The sequence below is a fragment of the Bos taurus genome, chromosome 2, assembly GCF_002263795.3.
Source record: "Bos taurus isolate L1 Dominette 01449 registration number 42190680 breed Hereford chromosome 2, ARS-UCD2.0, whole genome shotgun sequence".
Taxonomy (NCBI): Eukaryota; Metazoa; Chordata; class Mammalia; order Artiodactyla; family Bovidae; genus Bos; species Bos taurus.
In genome coordinates this window covers 6,609,613-6,632,524 of record NC_037329.1, presented here as the reverse complement: position 1 = coordinate 6,632,524, position 22,912 = coordinate 6,609,613, and the positions used below count along the sequence as shown (strand labels likewise).

At 37.7% G+C, this 22,912-nt stretch overlaps 1 protein-coding gene across 9 annotated transcripts in view; it reads left to right on the top strand.

Annotated features, from left to right (window-relative positions):
* ANKAR (ankyrin and armadillo repeat containing) overlaps window positions 1-22,912 on the top strand; it is a 54,482-nt gene that overhangs the window by 27,652 nt on the left and 3,918 nt on the right. For 4 of the 9 annotated variants that reach the window (XM_059877783.1, XM_024979745.2, XM_059877776.1 and 1 more), the window contains 12 exons: window positions 1,253-1,357; window positions 2,559-2,800; window positions 5,343-5,511; window positions 9,124-9,365; window positions 9,530-9,683; window positions 9,768-9,929; window positions 11,908-12,014; window positions 14,288-14,410; window positions 17,270-17,428; window positions 18,371-18,488; window positions 20,872-20,981; window positions 22,467-22,663. In XM_059877783.1, the coding sequence (XP_059733766.1) occupies window positions 1,253-1,357; window positions 2,559-2,800; window positions 5,343-5,511; window positions 9,124-9,365; window positions 9,530-9,683; window positions 9,768-9,929; window positions 11,908-12,014; window positions 14,288-14,410; window positions 17,270-17,428; window positions 18,371-18,488; window positions 20,872-20,981; window positions 22,467-22,663 (1,888 nt within the window). Of the gene's footprint in view, window positions 1-1,252; window positions 1,358-2,558; window positions 2,801-5,342; window positions 5,512-9,123; window positions 9,366-9,529; window positions 9,684-9,767; window positions 9,930-11,907; window positions 12,015-14,287; window positions 14,411-17,269; window positions 17,429-18,096; window positions 18,325-18,370; window positions 18,489-20,871; window positions 20,982-22,466; window positions 22,664-22,912 lie in introns of those variants that run through there. The other 5 variants (XM_059877788.1, XM_024979753.2, XM_024979747.2 and 2 more) reach the window with 4 other exon arrangements.

The following is a 22,912-nucleotide window of genomic DNA, read 5'->3' as shown; positions in this document are numbered from 1 at the left end:
CTAGACAGTATATTAAAAAGCAGAGACATTACTTTGCCACCAAAGATCCGTCTAGTCAAAGCTATGTTTTTTTTAGTACTCATGTATGGGTGTGAGAGTTGGACCATAAAGAAAGCTGAGTGACGAAGAATTGATGCTTTTGAACTGGGATATTGGAGAAGACTCCCGAGAGTCCCTTGAACAGCAAGGAGATCAAACCAGTCGATCCTAAAGGAAATCAGTCCTGAATATTCATTGGAAGGACCGATGCTGAAGCTGAAGCTCCAGTACTTTGGCCACGTGATTTGAAGAACTGACTCACTGAAAAAAGACCCTGATGATGGGAAAGATTGAAGGCAGGAAGAGAAGGGGATGACAGAGGATGAGATGGTTGGATGGCATCACTGACTTGATGGACAGGAGTTAAAACTTTCCAGGATTAGCTCTTGGATTGGAACCTGAATTTTAAAAGAGAATACCATGGAGTCAGCTACCTAGGTAGAAGCTGGGACTAGATTTGTTATTATGGGGGCTGGGTAAAAAGAGATGAATGAAGATATTTCTATGAGGCTTTGTTTGCACCAGATAAATTGTTTAGAGTCCTGTATATTTGTATTATTTCCCATCTGGAGTATAAGTTCATTCAAGGTTTTTAAAAGTATCTTCTTCATACTCAGGCAATGTATAAAGCTTCATATATGATTTAATGCTGGGAAAGACTGAAGGCAAATGGAGAAGGGGGTGGCAGAGGATGAGATGGTTAGATAGCTTCACTGATTCAATGGACATGAATTTGAGCAAACTCAGGGAGATTGTGGACAGAGGAGCCCGGCGTGGTACAGTCGCAATGAGTAAGACACAACTTAGCAACTGAACAAAAGCAACGGATTTTTATTGACAGTAATGTAGTTTACTTTGCTATGCTTGAAAACCTATACTCAAATTTTATTCAAGTGATTTCAGGCATAAGAGCTATAGTATTTTCCAGATGATTTTTGAACCCTGTGACTGCCCAATCTAAGTCATTCAGGCCAAAGATAAAGAATTTTAGGATATTTTATGCTAATTCTATAGATTATAAACTTTGAAGATCATGGGTGTTCAGTCTGTCTAAGCACCTCACGTGCACAGAGGGAAATTTAAAGAATGCAGTTGATGGTGATGTTGGTGATCTCAACTCATGGCTTCAGTTGGCCTATACAGAAACAGAGTCAACCGTTCTCTTACCTCTTGTGAAATTACAACGTGTATTTTTCTGTTGAATACTTATCAGAAATGTTGCAGTGCGAAAGCTATAAGCGAAGGATGATGGCCGTCATGTCCTTAGAAGTTATCTGCTTAGCACATGATGAATACTGGAAATGTATTTTGGATGCAGGTGATGTAAAATCTATCAGCTATCTTTTACTCATGCTATTTTATGCAGACATATGCCCACTAACTTTAAAACGTATTTTTAATTGTGAAGAAAACTTTTCAGTTGATCTTAAGTTTCTATTTTTCTTTTTTTCTAAGATAATTCCCTTTACCTGTAAACCTTGAATTTTATATTTCAAGTGAAAGTGGCACAGGACTAAAAACTATATAAAGCTCATTTCTCTAAAACTTTGCAAGCTTAAAAGTGATATTAAATTAATTTACCATACTACCCGTATGTTTACTTTCACTTAAAAATTATCCCTTTTCTCTATTTGTACACTTTATTTATAAAAATAGCAGTTACAGGATCAGGCCTGGGTCTGTAACTAGCTCTGAATTTAGAACTTAGACTGATTGCTTACTTTTCTGTATGCTTAATTTCCTCATTAGTAAAATAGTTGCTACCTCATAGGATTGTTTTGAGAACAGCACTACCAATTGTAACTTTCTGAAATGATGGAAATATTCTATCTACACTATCCATTATGGTAGCCATTACTCTAATGTGAATATTGGGCCCAAATGAGATGCTTCAGAAATATTGATTGATTGAATAAATGAATGAATGAAAAGGTTATAGGCAGTCCCCTAACATGTTCCTAAAAACAAGTACAAAAAGTTTTTGAATAGTGTTTTTCCTTCACACTGAACCTAAGTAACAAGCATCCAACTGAAGCCATATTTTCTATGTTCACCGTGCCCACTGACTTCTATCTTTGAACCAAGTGTTTTCATTTTTCACGGCTACTTATATAAAATATGGGTAAAATATAATAAAGTACTCAAATAATTGCATATACCACTGCCACGCAAAGTTGATGCGATAACCAAAGTGAACTCTACCATATGGTAGTGAAAATAATTTATTTTTCAATTATCTTAAGCCAAAATTCAGTGTTTCAAAGGTGGCTTAGGTTGCCAATATGAAATGTATGATTGTGTGCTGTGTGAAAATCCAATGTGTAGACAATGAGAACTGCCCATACTATAGATAAGACAGAAACATGCATTGGTGTGGTTTCAAATGATAATTTTATAAATATTTCATCAAATTATTTGCTAATTGTTTATATGGCAATGCCCATAAATATTAAGTCTATCATGATAAATTGGCTACAAATAGTTACAAACCATGCTCTTTCTTGATCTTTTCATTGTAGGCACCATTCCTGCATTAATCAATCTATTAAAAGGCTCCAAAATAAAATTACAGTGCAAAACAGTTGGGTTATTGAGTAATATCTCAACCCACCCAAGTATAGTGCATGCTTTAGTAGAGGCGGGAGCCATTCCAGCTTTGATTAACCTACTGGTTTCTGAGGAACCTGAACTACACTCTCGCTGCGCTGTCATTCTATATGACATCGCTCAACTTGAAAACAAGGATGTTGTTGCCAAACACGTAAGCTCTTTTCATAGAACATCATTTTGACTGAGTGACTCTCTCATATGGAAGCTAGAAAGATGCCCTTTTCATTCTGCAGTGGCCCTCATAAACTCCCAGGGGAGAATTCCAATCTCAGTGAGGATGCAAAGAGCAAACCAGCCACAATACCATGAGTACCAAAGTGAACAAGAGCGAGAACAAGAGCTCTGTGCCCAGAACAGGCCCAGTGAGGGCTGTGTGTCAACCCTGTCCTGAAGTCCCGCTGTTTGATTTTATTTCATTTCCCCCCACCCAGTCCTACCCTCCTTGTCTCTTGCTATGTTTTTGGCCTTATTTATTTTTGTGTGGACTACTGTTTATCTTTTATATCTCTTCACATCTTTCCTGGGCTTTTCCAACTCATTTCACTGCCCCTTGTCTCAAAAAATCTTCCCTGAGCCCTGCTGTCTCTTCTGTGCACCCTTGTTTTATAAAGGTGATTGCCTAATATAATTTTTTCACTGATAGTATCAAAATCATTTTCAGTTAAAGTTTTTCGTATACTTTGTGATATATTTTTTCTGATGAGCATTCTTTATCTGTCATAAGTTCTTTCTATTTTTTCTCTTATAATATGTTTGAACAGATCCCGTTCTAGGTCCTTTTTGATCAGTACTCAGCTTGAATGCGGAGAAGGCAATGGCACCCCACTCCAGTACTCTTGCCTGGAAAATCCCATGGATGGAGGAACCTGGTAGGCTGCAGTCCATGGGGTCGCTAGGAGTTGGACACGACTGAGCGACTTCACTTTCACTTTTCACTTTCATGCATTGGAGAAGGAGGTGGAAACCCACTCCAGTGTTCTTGCCTGGAGAATCCCAAGGACAGGGGAGCCTGGTGGGCTGCCATCTATGGGGTCGCACGGAGTCGGTCAGACACGACTGAAGTGACTTAGCAGCAGCAGCAGCAGCAGCTTGAATGAGATACGTTCTTTCTAATCTAGCTATTTGCAGGAAATGCATGTGGGAAAGAGCTCAGGTCCATATTCTAGGCTACAAGAATATGACATAGGCTGCAGGGTTGTATGCATGGGGCCTTTCAGCTTTGCTTTCCCTTAGCTGACAGCGATACAGTACCCATCATGTCGTTTCTATTTCCTCCACAGTGTAAAAATCTGTCTCTTTCTTTTTATCTCACCAATAAGTCTACTTCTTCTAAATATCTTATCAGTATAATTCTTTATTCATCCTTGCCTTCTTTAACTCTCAACACTTTATGACTAACTGGTCCAGGGAAGATCCTGTTGCCATCCTCCACGCCCATTCCTATTGTTCCAGACAGGGAATTGTGTGTGTGTGCATTTTCCTTGTCCCTTAAAGTAGAGCCATTTACTTTAGAAAACTGTGTTCTGCCAGTATTTCCTGTAGCCAGTGGCCATGGGAAATCTCTCTCATCTCTGTTGGTTCAGTTCAGTTCAGTTCAGTTCAGTCGCTCGGTCATGTCCGACTCTTTGCGACCCCATGAATCGAAGCACGCCAGGTCTCCCTGTCCATCACCAACTCCCAGAGTTCACTCAGACTCATGTCCATCGAGTCAGTGATGCCATCCAGCCATCTCATCTTCTGTCGTTCCCTTCTCCTCCTGCCCCCAATCCCTCTCAGCATCAGAGTCTTTTCCGATGAGTCAACTCTTCACATGAGGTGGCCAAAGTACTGGAGTTTCAGCTTCAGCATCATTCCCTCCAAAGAAATCCCAGGGCTGATCTCCCTCAGAATGGACTGGTTGGATCTCCTTGCAGTCCAAGGGACTCTCAAGAGTCTTCTCCAACACCACAGTTCAAAAGCATCAATTCTTCGGCGCTCTGTTGGTTACTCATAAACATTTATTATCATTTAGCATTACAGATGTCTCCTAGCTTTATTGAAGATAATGTTACACCTCTGTTTCTTGTCTTGTTTAATATTCTTTCATTATTACTGCTAGTAGGGAGAAGTGCCATCTTTACTCCACTTAAAATTAGTAAACTATATTTACATTTAAAAAGAATATTTTGTGTTATATAAATATAACTGCCAATTACCAGTGCAATGTATACAATGACAGATATTTCCAAATGGGCATTGTATTCAATTGATATTACTCAGTTGTTTCACTTTTAGACACTTAAATGTTACAGTGAACTTGCAGCCTCAAATTATTTTGGTATAAAGGAAGCTATTTGAAAATATATTTATAGGAACTCCCCTGGCTGTCCAGTGGTTAGGACTCTGTACTTCCAATGCAGGTTTGACCCCTGGTTGGGGAACAAAGATCCTACATGCTGCATGGCATGGCCAAAAATGAGAGAAAATATATTTATAGAATACTCACCTTAAAATTAAAGCTCAAGACATGCTCAAAGTTGTGACAACTGTCACTTCATGTACCATAGCAGTACACACATTTGTTTATGGGCAATTGTTCTGTCCTAAATAAGCAGATATTTATATCAAGAAAGATTATAGACTTGTGTTTCTAAATAAAGATGGCAGACCTCCTAAATAAATTTGATTATAATTAAATACTATTTTATTTTTAGAATGGAATCCCAGCTCTGATAAATCTCTTAAACTTAGACATAGAAAGCGTGCTAGTAAATGTGATGAACTGTGTGCGGGTCTTATGTATGGGAAACAAAAATAACCAAAGAGCAGTGAGAGACCATAAAGGCATCCCATACCTTATTTCATTTCTGAGTTCTGACTCAGGTAAGTCTCTATTTCTATATATTTTAAAGTGACCAGAAATATTAAGTGAAGCAAATAAAGGTTTGAACTTGTCATTGATGAGTAGATGTCCTGGATTTAACTTAGGATGGATCTAGACATGTGTAATATAACTTAACTTCTGAAACACTTAAATTTAAACCACTGGATTTATAAAAGGAATTGATTCTCAAAGCCATTAAGTATAAAAATGTTGAACTAGACATTTAAAAAAATGGAAACATTGGCACAAGTAATAAAAATAATGTAGTTAATATGCCCAGGGATGCCAGTAGACGTCTCCTTAGATGAATAAGACACATTTTGATCATTGGAAGCTATTTTTCAGGTTACATAAGGACTTTAGATTTGTTGTGAGATATTGGATATCAAAATTCAAGATAAGGAGGTAATTAGGCTAATTGTCAGACTCTGAAGTGCATATAAATACCAAGAACACCAGAAGCTATGAGGCAGTTTCTGCAGCTACTGCAAATGGTCTCTTAGACTCTGTCAGAATTTTCTCATCCCAATGAGCATACACGTAACAGTGTGAACTTCAAGTCTGTGGTTTTCCCCCACATATGGGGAGATAAAAATTGGGAGAAAGCAGGAGGAATAAAAAATTGGGGAAAAGCTTGTATGTTTTCCTTCCTGCTCAGTTTATCATCTTTTTTTCTATTCTAGCTCTCTAAGAATGAATACAGAATAACTATGTTGGCTATAATGTAAGACAAGGTTATGGATAAGGGGTTTGTTGCAGAAGGTTTTCTTTTACTTTAGTACTTCAAATTAAGCAATTATCATCTAAGAACTTCTTTCATGTAGTGAAATCATTTGAAAGTTCTTTTCCTTTGTTACAAATTCATAAAGTCATTTGGAATATATTCACCTGTCTCCCCATTCTGCCTAATTCTCTGAATCTATTTCTGTGTATTGGGTAGGTTGGAGAAGTGGCCTCATGTAGGAGATGTCCTATGGAGTCCAGCCTCAGGCTACCCTCTGGCCATCAGACCTAGATGCTCAATACAGCCCTTATGTGGGCTGTATGCCCCCTCCTGTTGTAGTGGGGCCAGCTACTCTAGGCACACTGGTAGGCATGGCTGGCCTCTGGTCTCGTTGGCTGAGAGGCCTTGCCTTGTGTAGTTGCTATGGGCAACTGGTGGGCAGGGCAGATTCTGATGGGTAGCTAGTTGCGAGGCCTGTCATTAACTGGTACAGGCAAGCTGGTGGAAGGGGAGGGGCAGGCCCCTAGCACTGATAGGCTGCTGCTGCTGCTAAGTCACTTCAGTTGTGTCTGCCTCTGTGCGACCCCATAGAGGGCAGCCCACCAGGCTACCCCGTCCCTGGGATTCTCCAGGCAAGAACACTGGAGTGGGTTGCCATTTCCTTCTCCAATGCATGAAAGTGAAAAGTGAAAGGGAAGTCGCTCAGTCGTATCTGACTCTTAGCGACCCCATGGACTGCAGCCTACCAGGCTCCTCCATCCATGGGATTTTCCAGGCAAGAGTACTGGAGTGGGGTGCCATTGCCTTCTCCAACTGATGGGCTAGAAGGAGGATTCCAAAATGTGCCCGCCGGCATCAGCACAGTGGAGGGAGATCACAGAACTAGCTGTCTCTGTGTCTCATTCCCCTGTGGAGTGCCAGCTGCCTCCTGCTTCCCCTGGAGGCTCTCCAAGATGAGCAAGTAGGTCTGACCCAGGCACCTTTCACACTGCTGCCTCTCTGCACTGGGCCTCCGAGCGTGTGAGATTTTGCATGCACCCTTTAAGACAGTTTCAGTTTCCTACAGACACATGAAAAGATGTTCAACATAACTAACCATCAGGGAAACGTGAATCAAAACCACAGTGAGGTGTCACTTCACATCTGTCCAAAGGGCTGTCATTGTAAAGACAGCAAATAACAAGCGTTGGCAAGGGTGTGGAGAAAAAAGAACGCTGGTGCACTGTTGGAGGGAATGTAAATTGGTACAGCCAACATGGAATAGAACTAACAAATGATCCAGCAAATCCACTTTTAGGTATTTGCACAAGGAAAACTTAAAGGCTAATTTATAGAGATCAAAGCACCCTTATGTTCCATGTGGCTCAGCTGGTAAAGAATCCGCCTGCAATGCGGGAGGCCTGGGTTTGATCCCTGGGTTGAGAAGATCCCCTGGAGAAGGGAAAGGCTACCCACTCCAGTATTCTGGCCTGGAGAATTCCATGGAGTGTAGAGTCCATGGGGTCATAAAGAGTCAAACAGGACTGAGCGGCTTTCACTTTCATGTTCCATGCAGCATTAGTTACAATAATGAAGATATTGAAGCAACCTAAGTGGCTATTGACAGGTGAATGAATAAAGAAGATGTAGTATATTTACACAGTGGAATAGTCACAGCCACAGAAAGAATGAAAGCTTGCCATTGGCAACAATATGGATGGAACTAGAGGGTATTATGCTAAGTGACATAAGTCAGACAAAGAAATACTGTATTCACTTATATGTGAAGTCTAAAACTGAAAACAAATGAACAAACAAAACAAAAAGTAGATACAGAGAAAAGAGTGTACTTTTTCTCTTGTAGATACAGAGAAAAAAACTGTTATTGCCACAGGCAAAGGGGTTTGGGAGTTGTGTAAAGTAAGTGAAAGGGATTAAGAGGTACAAATTTCCAGTTATAAAATAAGTCATGAGGCTGTAATATACAGCACAAGGAATGTGGTCAATAATATTGAAATTACTTTGTATGGGAATAGACAGTTACTTTTTGAGGTGGTAGTTTCCTGTACATCTGAAACGAACATAATATTGTATGTCAACTATACTTCAATTTAAAAAAGAGAAAAGGGGGAAAAATGAAAATGAATCTACCATGAATGTATTCAGTTATTCCAATAATTCCTAGGACTCTATGCTAAGGGGAAAAATATACAGACAGGAAGGAAATGTGCCAAGATTTTTCCTAAGCATTGTTTAAAACAGTGAAGAGTTAGAAACAACCCATTATTTTTAAACATGTAAATGTTTAAGGAAATGTGAGACATGCATTAATGGAATATTTAGGAGACACTGATGTTCATAAGGAATGGGAGAAATTTTTTTTTACTGGTAAATTAAAATGCAGGATACTGTGTTTATGTACAACTGTGTTAAGTACAACACTATCCAAAGTTATCTATGGCTTCCCTGGTGGCTAAGATGGTAAAGAATCCACCAGCAATGCAGGAGACATGGGTTCGATCCCTGGGTTGGGAAGATCCCCTGGAGGTGGGCATGGCAACCCACTCCAGTCTTCTTGCCAGGAGAATCTCCATGGACAGAGGAGCCTGGTGGGCTGCAGTCCATAAAGTCACAAAAGAGTCGGACACAACTGAGTGACTAAGCACAACGTTATCTATATTTATATAATATATATTATATATTTACAAAAATAGTGGATGATATTACATGGAATGTTTGTGCTTGGGTGGTAAAGTCTGAAGAGTTTTATTTCTTTTTTTCTTTATTTTCTAAATTTTCTAGACTCTATAAACTTGACTTTTAAATATGGAAAACTAGTGATATGCTGCATGCTTATATTCCTACTTTTTAAAAGATTTATTTAACTGGTTCTTGAATTCATTTGAAGATGTGTTGACAGCTGTATCTTCTGTTACAATTGCTGAGGTTGCTCGTGACAATAAAGAAGTTCAGGATGCTATGGCTCTGGAAGGAGCCATTCCTCCTCTGGTGGCTCTGTTTAAAGGAAAGCAGCTTAGTGTCCAAGTGAAGGGTGCAATGGCTGTGGAAGCACTGGCAAGTTACAACCCTGCTATCCAGAGAGCGTTTCTAGAAAAATCATTGAGTAAATATCTTTTAAAACTTCTCAAGGTAGGAATTTTATTACTTTTCATTTTTCTTAAAGTATCCAATATTGAATTTAAATTAAGTGAAAAGAAAACTAAAGCCAATTCTAGAATAAACGTTTTATTAAACACACATTCCTGTGGTATTCAGTAAATCCTCATTGACTGAATGGAATATTTTTTTTATAGGCGTTTCAAATAGATGTTAAGGAACAAGGAGCTGTAGCACTTTGGGCCTTGGCAGGACAAACACTGAAACAACAAAAGTATATGGCAGAACAGATTGGATACAACTTTATCATAAATATGCTTTTGTCACCATCAGCTAAAATGCAGTATGTTGGTAAGTTATGTTCTGTGCATAAATCTACACAATACAGAACAGGACTTTGGAGGGTTAGACATGTTTCTTGCTTTTCTTTGTCAGGAGGTGAAGCCGTCATAGCTTTAAGTAAGGACAGCAAGATCCACCAGAATCAAATATGTGAAGGGAATGGGATCGCACCACTGGTCCGCTTACTAAGGATTAGTAAAATAGCCGATGGCACGCTGCTGAGCGTCATCAAAGCAGTGGGGTCCATCTGTATTGGTTTGTAAATTTATTCTCAGTTCTAAAAATATTAGTAAGGTACTACTCTTCCTCTCTATCCCTACTGTTGCAGCCCTTAACCATATCTAATCTGTTATTATAATATTTTTATTTCTCAAAGACCTTAATGAGTAGAGCTGATGTAATTAAGCATAGTGTATCAGTCTTGCTTTGAATTCTGATTAGAATGAGAAATGAGGACCATGAGCCTTGGCTCTTTTGACTTAAAGCAATCTCTTATTTTTAAGTTTAACAGAAAAATTTTTCTTATTTTGAATCTTAGGAACTATATGTTTTCGAAGATATAGAAGTGTTTCTAATGTTGCGGCACATTTTTCTATTCCATTCTCTTTGCATAGAAATTCTTTGTTTATGTAGTGGCCACCAGGTCTTGCTGTTCCTTTCTTTGCAAAGGAATCAACCTTTCCATAAATACACATACTTCTTCATTAATTAGGCCTTTAATATATCCCAGCAATGTTTTATAGTTTCCAATGTACAATTCTTGCACAATATTTGGCCAATTTTATCTTAGGTATTTCATATAATATGCATGCAACACTCCCTACCTCAGTGCCTGGTGCACCCGGCACTCAATACTTGTGTGTTGAATGAAGAATATTCATGTAATTATTGCTTGTGTGCATCCCCTGGTGGCCAATGGAAAAGGGGAGTAGGAAACGATGAAAGAAAAGTGTTCTCTGCTGCTCCTATTCTCTCAGTTCAGTTCAGTCGCTCAGTCGTGTCTGACTCTTCGAGACCCCATGAATCGCAGTATGCCAGGCTTCCCTGTCCATCACCAACTCTCGGAGTTCACTCAGACTCACGTCCATCGAGTCAGTGATGCCATCCAGCCATCTCATCCTCTGTCATCCCCTTCTCCTCTTGCCCCCAATCCCTCCCAGCATCAGAGTCTTTTCCAATGAGTCAACTCTTCACATGAGGTGGCCAAAGTACTGGAGTTTCAGCTTCAGCATCATTCCCTCCAAAGAAATCCCAGGGCTAATCTCCTTCAGAATGGACTGGTTGGATCTCCTTGCAGTCCAAGGGACTCTCAAGAGTCTTCTCCAACACCACAGTTCAAAAGCATCAATTCTTCGGCGCTCAGCTTTCTTCACAGTCCAACTCTCACATCCATACATGACCACAGGAAAAACCATAGCCTTGACTAGACGGACCTTTGTTGGCAAAGTAATGTCTCTGCTTTTGAATATACTATCTAGGTTGGTCATCACTTTCCTTCCAAGGAGTAAGCAAACAAAAGTGTTTTCTGCTGTTCCTATTCCCTGCTCCTATTCCCTATTCCCTTAGTTGCTTCAAACTTCAAGCACCGGGTAATAGTAAGTAGGTGCTTTCTCTTCATTGTTCCTAAAGGGGCCCAATCTTGTACTTATATTTAAGTATGTAAACCCACTGTATTTGTAGTGTGGCATTTATTGGTAAAAGAACAAATTTTAAATTGTTCGTTCATGTCCACTAGAAAGATGATTTGAGTCTCTTAATTGAGATTAGAGCTGCAAATTAAAGTAGTATGCTTAGAAGAAGTAAGATTATCTTTTTAGTATGAGTATTTAAGGAATCCAGAAATTTTAACCAGGTGATTACTCAAGTTATTTTTATAAAAACAAACTTTTAATGGAAAACAGTAGCAGCTATAAGCTGAAGTACCTTGCACATAATTATTTTTTTAAATAAATGATAGCTATTACATTATTATTCCCTGATAGTCCAGCACTTCTAATTTCTTAGTTTTGTGACTATTAGAAAACTGTTCTAACCGTAAATTTTCCAGGATTATTCACTTTGCCTTTTAAAAAGTTAATTAAGGTAAAACAGTGTCAATAAAGCATTTCCTTTTGTAATTTACCAACCATATTATGCTAGGACACATTGAGAACCAAACAGATTGAGCTATGTTTGACTGTAACATTTCCAAGATGGAAAAAACGTTATCTCATTGAGATGTGGGTTCTTACAGGTGTCGCTCATACAAGCAATCCCATTAGTCAACAATTTGTTGTAGATGAAAATGCCTTTCCAGTACTTATTCAACTACTGAGAAGTCACCCTTCTCCTAATATTAAGGTATATACAAGACTTTTGTGTGATATGGTAAAAATTAACATAAATGACTTTTTAAAGAATAATTTTTATCTTTAGGCAAGCTAAGAAGTATAATAAAAATATCTAACCTTTTAAAGCAAAATCCTAATTTTTTTAAATTTATTTTTTCATTGAAGGATAATTGCTTTACAGAATTGTGTTTTTTCTGACAAACACAAAATCACAAAATCCCAGAAGTTTTAAAGAAAACCGTTGCCATAGGAAGAGGTTTTGTGGATTCTTTGATACTTCAAAAGAAAAAAAAAAAAACCTGAATTCTGGGGAATTGGGTTAATTTTCCTATCTAGATTTTAAGACTAGAATGCCAAAAACAAAAATATGAAGGAAATTAAAACCCCTTTTTAAAGTGAAAAAAATTGCTACAAAGATAGTAGCAAAGATATTACTAAATTTTATTAAAATGTGGTTTCTTCAGATTTAACAAGAGAGCCTTAGTCTTCTGTCCTTACTTATCAAAGAAGTTTTATTCCTCAGATATTTGATTATTCATAGAATTTCTTCCCTTCTTCCTCAGATACTGGTTGCTAAACCTGGGTGGGGATAAGGAGGATGTGTGATTTATGTAGTAAAATTTCTCAAATATAAATGAATCCTGTCCGTGTTTACACCATCAGAACAGCCCTACCTTCCATCAAGCAACCTGTGTTGGCTGGCAGCAATACTTTTCTCAAGGGTGGACACTGCTAGGAGTTACTACGAGTTGCTGCAGAGTCATTCATTCTTCTATTTACTTCTAGTTAAATGCCTTTAGTAAAATGACATTCACATGTATTAAAATCCTTTACCAAGGTTTTAGAAATTCAGGACATCTATACTTGGCCACACAAACTATAATGACAAAAATTTATTTTCTCTTTAAAATTTGGTAAGGGCTCTGCTGGAAATCAGAAAATAAATATAACATATGAAGAAAATATATAAGTAAATATAGCATGATTTCTTTTAAGGAAGGCGTTTGTTATTTTGCTATCAGAAAAGATGTTATACGTTATCTGGCTTTTCTTGCCATGAAAGAGATTATGTCATTACAGATGTTGATTAGGGAAACAAAGAGGCACATGCTAGCACTTTTTGGCTTGAATTATATATAAAAACTGCACTGAATTTCCGGAGAAGGCAATGGCAACCACTCCAGTACTCCTGCCTGGAAAATCCCATGGATGGAGGAGCCTGGAAGGCTGCAGTCCATGGGGTCGCAAAGAGTCGGGCACGACTGAGCGACTTCACTTTCACTTTTCACTTTCATGCATTGGAGAAGGAAGTGGCAACCCACTCCAGTGTTCTTGCCTGGAGAATCCCAGGGACGGGGGAGCCTGGTGGGCTGCGGTCTATGGGGTCGCACAGAGTCGGACACGACTGGAGCGACTTAGCAGCAGCAGCAGCAGCACTGACTTTCAAAGTACAAATACATTTCTCAAGACTAAGGAAAATGACATATAGAATACATTTTTTTATTTAAAAATGTACATTTTCATGGCAAAACAGTTTACTTCAGTTGTGTCTATATTTAAGCATATATTTTCAATGAGTTGTTAAACTTATTAAAACAGAACATAAATATTTAACATTTTAAAACTTTTCCTCAAGTAAGATTGTATAGTAAATATTTTGCAATAATAATCATGCTTTTCGAATTCACAATGCTTTGTATAGAAATCCATGGTGTAGTACTTAAAAATTTGTCTACTGAGCCCAGTAATACCAAGGTTCATTAACAGTCTCCTTAAAGGGCTTCAGAATGTGCCTTAAACAACTCCAGAACCAGAAGAAGAAAACTTCCTCTGGATTATTCCCCAATGCTTTGCTTCAGTTGAAAGCATTCCATTAGAGCATTATATCTCAATGGTCAGTAGCTAACAAGCACCATGCTAGGAAATTAAAAAAAAAAAAAAAGTTTTTTTTTTTTTTTTAATGTAGAAGGAATGCAGCTATGCACTTATGATAAATTTCTTCACACGCACTGCAAGCCCTGGTTACCTCCCCATGTGCCCTCACACGGACCTTTGTGGTTGCACAGTACACAGAAAGATTGTTTTCTCAGCTGTTAAAAATTATGAGGGGGATTTTTCCAGAAGTTGTAATTGCCACTCTCTAAATACTAGTCAGAGAAATGGAATTAATGGTATTCTATGGTATCTTTGAGTTGGTATATCCTATATAAATATCTGAATGATGAAATGTGTCATTTGATAAACCATGAGTGAAAAATATGTTTCTGAAAATTACATATGTAGGTTGAAGTGGCATTTTCCTTGGCATGCATTGTCCTAAGGAATGATCTCCTACAGAAGGAATTACAAGAAAATGAAGGATTTGATTATGCTGATGTCCTTTATCTTCTTCACTCAGAAGATAAGGTAGTAACTTTATGAAATGTTAGAGCTCATTTAGAAGAAAATGATTTTTAGACTACATCCTTAAAATTTCATTTTTTCATACAATATTCAAATGTATTATTTTAAAACTGTAAAATATCTTTGGTCGGTTGTTAGTTTGTAATGATGTAATAGTATTGTTCCATATTTTTCATAGTTGTCGTATTTCATCTTTGAAATGTAGCCGTTTTAATGCTTGGTGACAAGCCAAAAAACAAATCTCTTCTGTCCTGGATGCATCAGATTTCAACTTAATTTTATGACCTTTCAATCTTCAGTCATCTTCTTCTTACCCAGTATTCTAGAGTGGTGGTTCGCAAACTACTTGTGATAAAGGAATAGCTTTTTCCCCAGCAATCTGTTATGAGGAGATAATTTTAAAGCAACCAAGCTGTAAAATTTGAAATAATTTTAGACTTTCCATGAATCTGCAAAAATAGTACAGAGTGTTCTGAAAGTACACAGCTTTCTTGGCTGTCAATCAGGAAATTAACATTGACACAATACTACTAGCTAATCTGCAGGCTTCATTTAACTTTTGCCAGTTTCTCACCAATGTCCTTTTCCTATTCCAAAATCCAATGCAGGATCCCATATGGCATCTAGTTATCATGTCTCTTTAGTGTCCTTTAATCTGTAACACTCAAGTCCTTTGCCTTTCATGACTGATATTTTTGATGAGTCCAGGCCAGTTGTTTTCTAGAATGTCCCTCAATTTGAGTTATCTGCTGTTTCTCATGGTTAAACTGAGGTCATGCATTTTGGTCGAGAACACCATAGTCTTCACTCACTTTCCCAGTGCATCACTGCAGGGAGTACACGATGTCTTATAACTGGCCGCGTTAACTTTGGGTGCCTGGTTAAAGTGGTGTCTCCATATTTCTCCCTTTAGTTACTGTTCTTCCCTTTGTAATGAACAAGTATTTGGAGGTGAGTGTCTCTGAGACTATGCAAATACTGTGTTACGCATTGTACTTTTGCTCACTGGTTTCAGGATCCATTGATGCAATAATAATTAGTGTGATATGTCTAATGGTGATTTAAAATTTTTTCCCTTTATTATTAACTGGTATTTAACTGTAAGGAAGAGCTGTTTCTTTTAAGTATTCTCAGTTTGTATAATCCTTTTGTCAACTATTTTGTGAACTATCACTGGTCCATGGGCCACACTAACCCTAGAGAAATAGAGAAACTCCCAAACTATTGCTATTCTACAGTGCATTGGGCAGTAAGGAAAGAACATTGCCAATTATGTCTCAGCTCAGGGAGATGTTGAGGAAGAAAGGGGAGTGGTAAAGGGGAGAAATGAAGTCATTGCATTATTTTTTTTAAACAGAATTTTACTCTACTGTAGTACACAAAAAGATGAGCAGGGCTGCTGTAATATGGGCAATAATAGGGTAGGAATCATCTGACTTTCTAAACCACGTGTGCGCCCTCTACTCTGTTCCATCTGCGTGCTACTCTCATTAACGCGCTCCTCAGGGACACCAGGTTCTCCCTTTCCCTCTGCCCATTCTACTTTCCATCATTCTACAACCCCTCCCGGGCTGTCACCACTTGCGCCACTCTCTGGACCCTTCCCTTTCATACCTAATACCTTTCTTCTTGCCTGTGATCAGGGGACTCCTTTGTAAGTTGTTGTTCATTTGCTAAATCATGTTGGACTCTTTGCAACCCCACAAATTGCAGCACGCCAGGCTTCCCTGTCCTTCACTATCTCCATGAGTTTGCTCAAATTCATGTCCATTGAGTTGATGATGCCATCCAACCATCTCATCCTCTGTCGCACACTTCTCCTCCTGCCCTCAATCTTTCCCAGCATCAGGGTCTTTTCCAATGAGCTGGCTCTTCTTGTCAGGTGGCTAAAGTATTGGAGCTACTTTGTATCAGAGTACTTGGTGAGTACATACTTTTTATTATGGAAAAATTCAAACAAATAGAATGACAAAGTAGCATACTCACATATTCCCATGACCTGTCTTCAGCAGTTATTTCATTTATATATTCCCTCACTATCCATATATTACTTTTGAAGCAAATCTCAGGCATCATATACTTTTATCTGTGAATATTTCATAGGTACCTATAGCATTTTAATATGATTAACAGTGACAAGAAAACTCACTAAGATTAATGTTCTCTCACACTGAAAATAATGGTTTTCTCTCTATCACAGTGTTCAAATAAAATATTAAAAATAAGATTTAGTGATAAGATTCTATCTTTTGGGTCTTTCTAGAAGATCAACCATACTTGTAAATCTTTGGCAAATGGACTGCCAAAGGGAAAACTGACTTTTGCTCTGTGCCCAGTCCCAGAATGTTAAAATTCGACTTTTAAAAAGGAAATCATTTTTTATTCTCCCTTAGACTGCAGCAGAATTTTATAAGTAAATTTAAGAAATGAGCGGTATCATCTCAGAATGCATAAAATTCAATATATATCATGCTATACAAGAGAAATTTTAATTTTTTATCAATTGTATTTTGAAATGTTGAAATAAAAATATGATTTAAAAAGTTGAAGGTTAATACAATTATGGAGATTCTTATTACCATTTAGGTATTCATTTATATAATCAGTAATCTAACATTCCATTTAAAAATTAAAAATTTTTTTCTCTTCTCTTTTCCCTGATTACCACTACCTAATTCTCTGTTTTATCTGTTCAATAACACTCTGGGGCAACTCTACTACCTGTTTTCCCTAATAATGTCTTATTTTACTCCCAGAGATAAGAATGAAATGTATCCTAATATGCAAGAATTCAAAACCTATTGCCTTGAGTAACATGATAAATGAAGTAAACTAAAGATAATGCATCTCTCCTGTTTCCAGGATATTTGTTTACGAGCAGGCTATGCATTAACCCTTTTTGCCTTCAATAATCGCTTTCAACAATACTTAATATTGGAAAATGGAAAAATGAGCATATCAATTTTTGAACCTTTCCTTGAATCAACAATTGAAACTGAGAAGGCAATGGCAGCATTTCAGGTATAAATTTGAGGGTTAAAATTTCAAATCAATGTATCTTTCTAGTGAAAACTGAAAAGTTAGAAAAAACATTGGATCTGGAAAATATTAACTGATTTTGTAAAATTCACAGTATTTTTTACACCTCCCCCTTCCACCTCATAAGCATTCCATTATTTATGAGGAGTCCTTCATTTATGTAGAGTTTTACAAGGTTAGGTGCTGCCCTGGTGGCTCAGTGGTAAAGAATCCACCTGCTAATGCAGGAGATGCAAGTTTGATCCCTGGCTCAGGAAGATCCCCTTGAGGAGGAAAAGGCGACCCACTCCAGTGTTCTCGCCTGGAGAATCCCATGGACAGAGGAGCCTGGTGGGCTACAGTCCACGGGGTCACAAAAGAATTGGACATGACTTAGTGACTAAACAATATGATGTGGGTTTTATTGTTTGTTTTTTACAAATTAATAGGCGGTTTTGCCTCATCTGATGCTTAAAACAACCCCATCAGGTTGACAGGCAGGTAGTATTATTTTCATCACCCCTATTTTATCAGGCAGGAGGTAGAGAAACAAGTTTTCTAACTGCGGATCTCTAGCTGATCACCTGATTCTTCAACCACGTAGACAACCATATGTCTCTGGCTTCTTCTTGATCTTATTCTCTCCTCTTTGTCTATCTCATGACCTTTAGGAGAAGTGTTTTCTGTGAACCCATACTTTACAGATGCAAACGTTGCAAACATTGTGGAAAGAAGATGGAAGGATAATATGGCCTACGATGGTTACTCAGTAATCAGATAGGGAAACACACTCTGGGTCCTCGCCGCACAGCTTGCTTTTCTTCTACTGGATCATACCAAATTGACCCTCTTACTTTCCTGAGAAGCATCCCCTCAGAAATAAAAGGTTAACTACAGAAGCGGAGTACAAAATGTTCAATGAGTCTCTGCTTTTTTTATTTTTAGATTATTGTATTAGCTAAAGTCATTATAGATGTGGACCACATTACTTTGACTGCAAGAGGTGTTACTATTTTAGTTGACAGTCTATATTCAGCTGATTCCACTACTATTGTCTTGACAGGTAAGAAATAACTAGAAGTCAATCATATCCACATAAAACTATTTTCAAAAAAGGTGTTTTTTTTTTTTTTGGTAATCTGAGGAGTAATAAAATAAGCCTGATACTCTGTCAAATGGTTTTAAGAATGAATTCATGTAAGTCTACGTGGAACTCCAGAGTTAAGTCTACATGGAATGAAATGAAGTCTATTCTGCACCCCAATTAGAGCCTTTCTGATTTCCTAATTACTTTTTTAAACCTATAATTAATTTTTTCAGAATGTAAAATGAGAATTCAACTATGAACTACCAACCACAAAATTTATACACTAATTTGTAGTCATACTGGCAGACTTATGCTGATAACCTCTGTTTGTTTCCTTTTGACTAAATGTGCATATCTGGCCAATGTCTGAGTTCTCTATGTTGCTATGCGATGTAGCAGAGCAAAATGGTCTAGCAGCACTCTTGACACAGTTAGTGGTAATTGTTTGACTGTATCTATCCAGATCTAACTCTCCAGATGATAAATATCTTAGTTTGCTTGATCTATCACGCTCAATTCAACATAAAACAGTATCAAAATGACAGCCATATGGACAGACAGCTACCAAAAAATAAAGTATTTGTTTTTTAACTGAAAGGGATTATTGAACACACCAAAAAAAAAATTTCACTTGCTGCCACAAAGTTACATTTGTATGGTGTAAGGTAAATTCAAGCAAACAAAAATTAGCCAGAAAAAAATACATGTTTAATATAAGCTATTAAATATATTTTATCTAAATGACATTCATAGTCATAGTAATTCTATGACTCTGAAAAACAATTGTAGTGGGTTTAAATTTTACCTCATAAACTCCTTTGTGCAAGAAATGACGTATTATTTTAGCTTTCAAATATTAATTTTCCGAGGCTGGTAGATGTTGAATCTCAAAAATTATTTGGCTTTCTCTGCACTCCATCACTGGAGTCATATGCACCTCCAGAGTCATATGCATGTCTTGGATTTCTCAAGCAAAGCCAGGTATTTAGATTTCAGGGATAAAGTGAAATAAGTGATATGCTCAAGTCCAGGTTGGTATGGTTTCCAGAAGAGGCTCCAAAAGCACAGAAATTTTACATAAGCTGATATTTCTGTTGCCAGCAGTTCAGTTTTTCCTATGTGTACCATTTAGCCATTCTTCACAAAAAGTCCTGCTCTCTGTTTTAGTCTTAGATTTTCTGCCCTTACCCATTTCTTACTCCCTAAATTTAAAGACACTTTTTCCCTTCCTCCCCTTCTATAAACTCAGGCTTTAGAAAATATAAGCCTGAAAGTAAGGTTATCGTTAGATAATTTTTGGTTTAGACCATACCACCCAACTCATCCTGAGGCCATAAATACAGAAGTCTTTCTGGCTTTTTAATGGAGGCTGGAAAAAACAAAAGGAGAACAAAAACTCAGTGAATACCTCAATAAAGTATCCACCCACAAATGTAAAAATAGATTTATTGTGTTACACTTATTCCAACACAGCAACAATACTGTGAAAGAATATCACATGAAATCTCTAAAAATAAAACACAAATTGTAATGAAACAATTTTAAGTTGGTAGCTGCACCTTTATTTAATTACTGCTGCTGCTGCTGCTAAGTCACTTCAGTCGTGTCCAACTCTGTGCGACCCGATAGACGGCAGCCCACCAGGCTCCCCCGTCCCTGGGATTCTCCAGGCAAGAACACCGGAGTGGGTTGCCATTTCCTTCTCCAACGCATGAAAGTGAAAAGTGAAAGTGAAGTCGCTCAGTCGTGCCCGACTCTTAGGGACCGCATGGACTGAAGCCTACCAGGCTCCTCCGTCCAAGGGATTTTCCAGCCAAGAGCACTGGAGTGGGGTGCCATTGCCTTCTCTGTGTTATTTAATTACTAGATCACTTTATTACTTCAATCTCAAAACACTGCTTTTATGGGAAGAACTTCAATGATCTTAAATGTCAATAAGCGATATATTGCTTGATTTTACAAATATAATTAAGCTCTTAACTCAAAACCATTTGAATTGCAAAAAGGACATTAAATTTTCTTACATAGTTCAAACATTATGTTCATAATCATTAAAAAACATAAAACCTCAAAATAAAATATATTCTGAAGCCAAGAGGAAGACAACCTCTGATTTTTCAAAATTCTTCACACTTAAATGAACCTATTTAACTTTTACTGTTAGTGACAGAAAACCAAACCATAATTTTGGGAAAAGTTTATATTTAACACACACATATTTTTCCTCAGCAGTTCTTCATTAATAGAGATGTGACTCAAAAGCTTTTTAATACTTTCATATATGCAAATGAATGAAGGCACAGTATATTGGTTTATATCAATTAAATGACACATGCCTTTTTTCTTGTTTAATTTATAGGGAACTTAATAGCTACCTTGGCTCATTCTAGAGCTGGTATTCCAGAAGCATTTACCACATTAGGGACAATCCAACAGCTCTGCTATCATTTGTACTCGGGACAAGAAGAGGTATGAAAAAGCAATTCTAAAACAGAATATCCTAAAAATAATTTGCCTCTGTCTCACTTCTGTGGGCCAATTTCTCCACAGGTTGAGTGTTATGTAATATTAACAGTTCATATTACTAACTCAAAATTTTATGAGTTTTCTAGTCCTACCTTTGCCATTCACAATTCTGGTTCCCACAAAATATGCACATTGGTTTTAACTTCAGGCTTTAAGGTTCAGTCCACGAATAAGTACATGGATGATACAAAAATACTTATTTATAAAATGTTTTATAATTAAAGTCACTCAGTCATTTCTGTGATTATTTGTAATGATGAAAGTGGAATCCATTGGAACGTTTTCCTTACCTGCCCAACAGTTAAGAGTGAGGGTGTGTGAAGCCCAGTTGGCTATGATAGTGTTGCTTCTGTTTCTTTTGCTTTTCCTGGAAGGGCTAAGGCAGTATTCCTCCATAAGGCTGTATAACCTGGAGGACTCGTTACACCATAGACTGCTGGCCTCCGTTCCCAAAGTTTCTGATCTGGTGTAGAATTAGCATTATGGTGTAGAATTAGCATTATAGTTTGCATTTCTAACGTGTTCCCAGAAGCTGAGGCTGCTGCTCCAGAAGCACTGTGCAAGCCATGGAAGATTTGGGGGCATAGACAGAAGTCGTATGTCAACGTAAAGACCAATATGTCAGCCTTCTGGTACCCTGCATGGGTTTGGTTTACATTCATTTTTTCAACGTTTTTTATGCCACCACGAAGAGATTTTCCTAAGAACTTCCCAGGGGTGTACTTTATTATATGAACAACCTAATTACTTCAGAGTGAAATGCAGAGAGTATTTCCTTCAAAGGAAGGATTACTTTTCCTGGAGTCCCATGGCCTGGAACTTGTGCTTGTTTCTTTCAGTGGATAACTGAGTTGCTTCCTTCCTTGGGTGGCTTATTTTTAACTTACTCTTATGCTCTGGTTTCTTACCTAGTTTCCTATATTATAATCATCTGTGCAGTTTTGAAAAGTCCCAATATTCAGTTCCCTGCACTCCAAAATAATTAAATCAGTTTCTAGGGGGTGGAATACGGACAAGATTTTCATAGCTATCCAGGTGATTCCAATTCACAGTGAACACGGAGACCTACTATCTTAGTTCAAACGCAAAGGTTCTTACTTGCCCTAGAATCACCTGTGGCACTTAACACCAGATTCTACTGAGAGAGATTGTATTTAGTTGACGGGCTTTAAAAAAAACAAAAAAAAACTACCGGTGATTCCAAAATGCAGCCAGGACTGAGAACAACTACTCGAAATCAATGACAACTCACAGCCCTCCCGAAAAATACGGCTATGCCTCTGTCTATAAATTGCCATCAGCTGACATACGTATTTGCTGTATGATATCTACAGAGATTTCCTATGAAATATTTAATGAGCACACTGGGTTAGATACTTTAAGAACAAAGCTCAATGTTTAAGGGGAAATTGTTTTTTCTTCGCTTAGGTTCGCATGGCTTGCTCCAGTGCTCTTGGTTACTTAACTTACAATGCAAATGCTTTCCGACTCTTATTAAAGGAATGCAGGAATAAGCCTAATCAGTTCCTTCGTATAACAAATAATATCAGCAGAGATGCAAGTATAAACCCAGCATTTTTAAAGGAATTTAAAATGCAACAAAAAGTGGGACTTCCTTCCCTAAGGTATTATTCCTATATTTGAAGTGGCAGTAGTGAAATTACTGAGACGAATTTTTAAGGAAGTTTAAGAAAGATCAAACAAAGGGAACTATCCTTGATATGAATCTATGTACTGTGTAACGAAGGAAAGACTTCATTCTAAATGTCCATTGCCAAAGCCTCTTTTTAATTCCAACTTAGCAACAGAATTTAGAGTGCAGACAAGAATACAACTCATCTTGGGGGTCCTGTCTGGTCAGGGTTATTCATCCC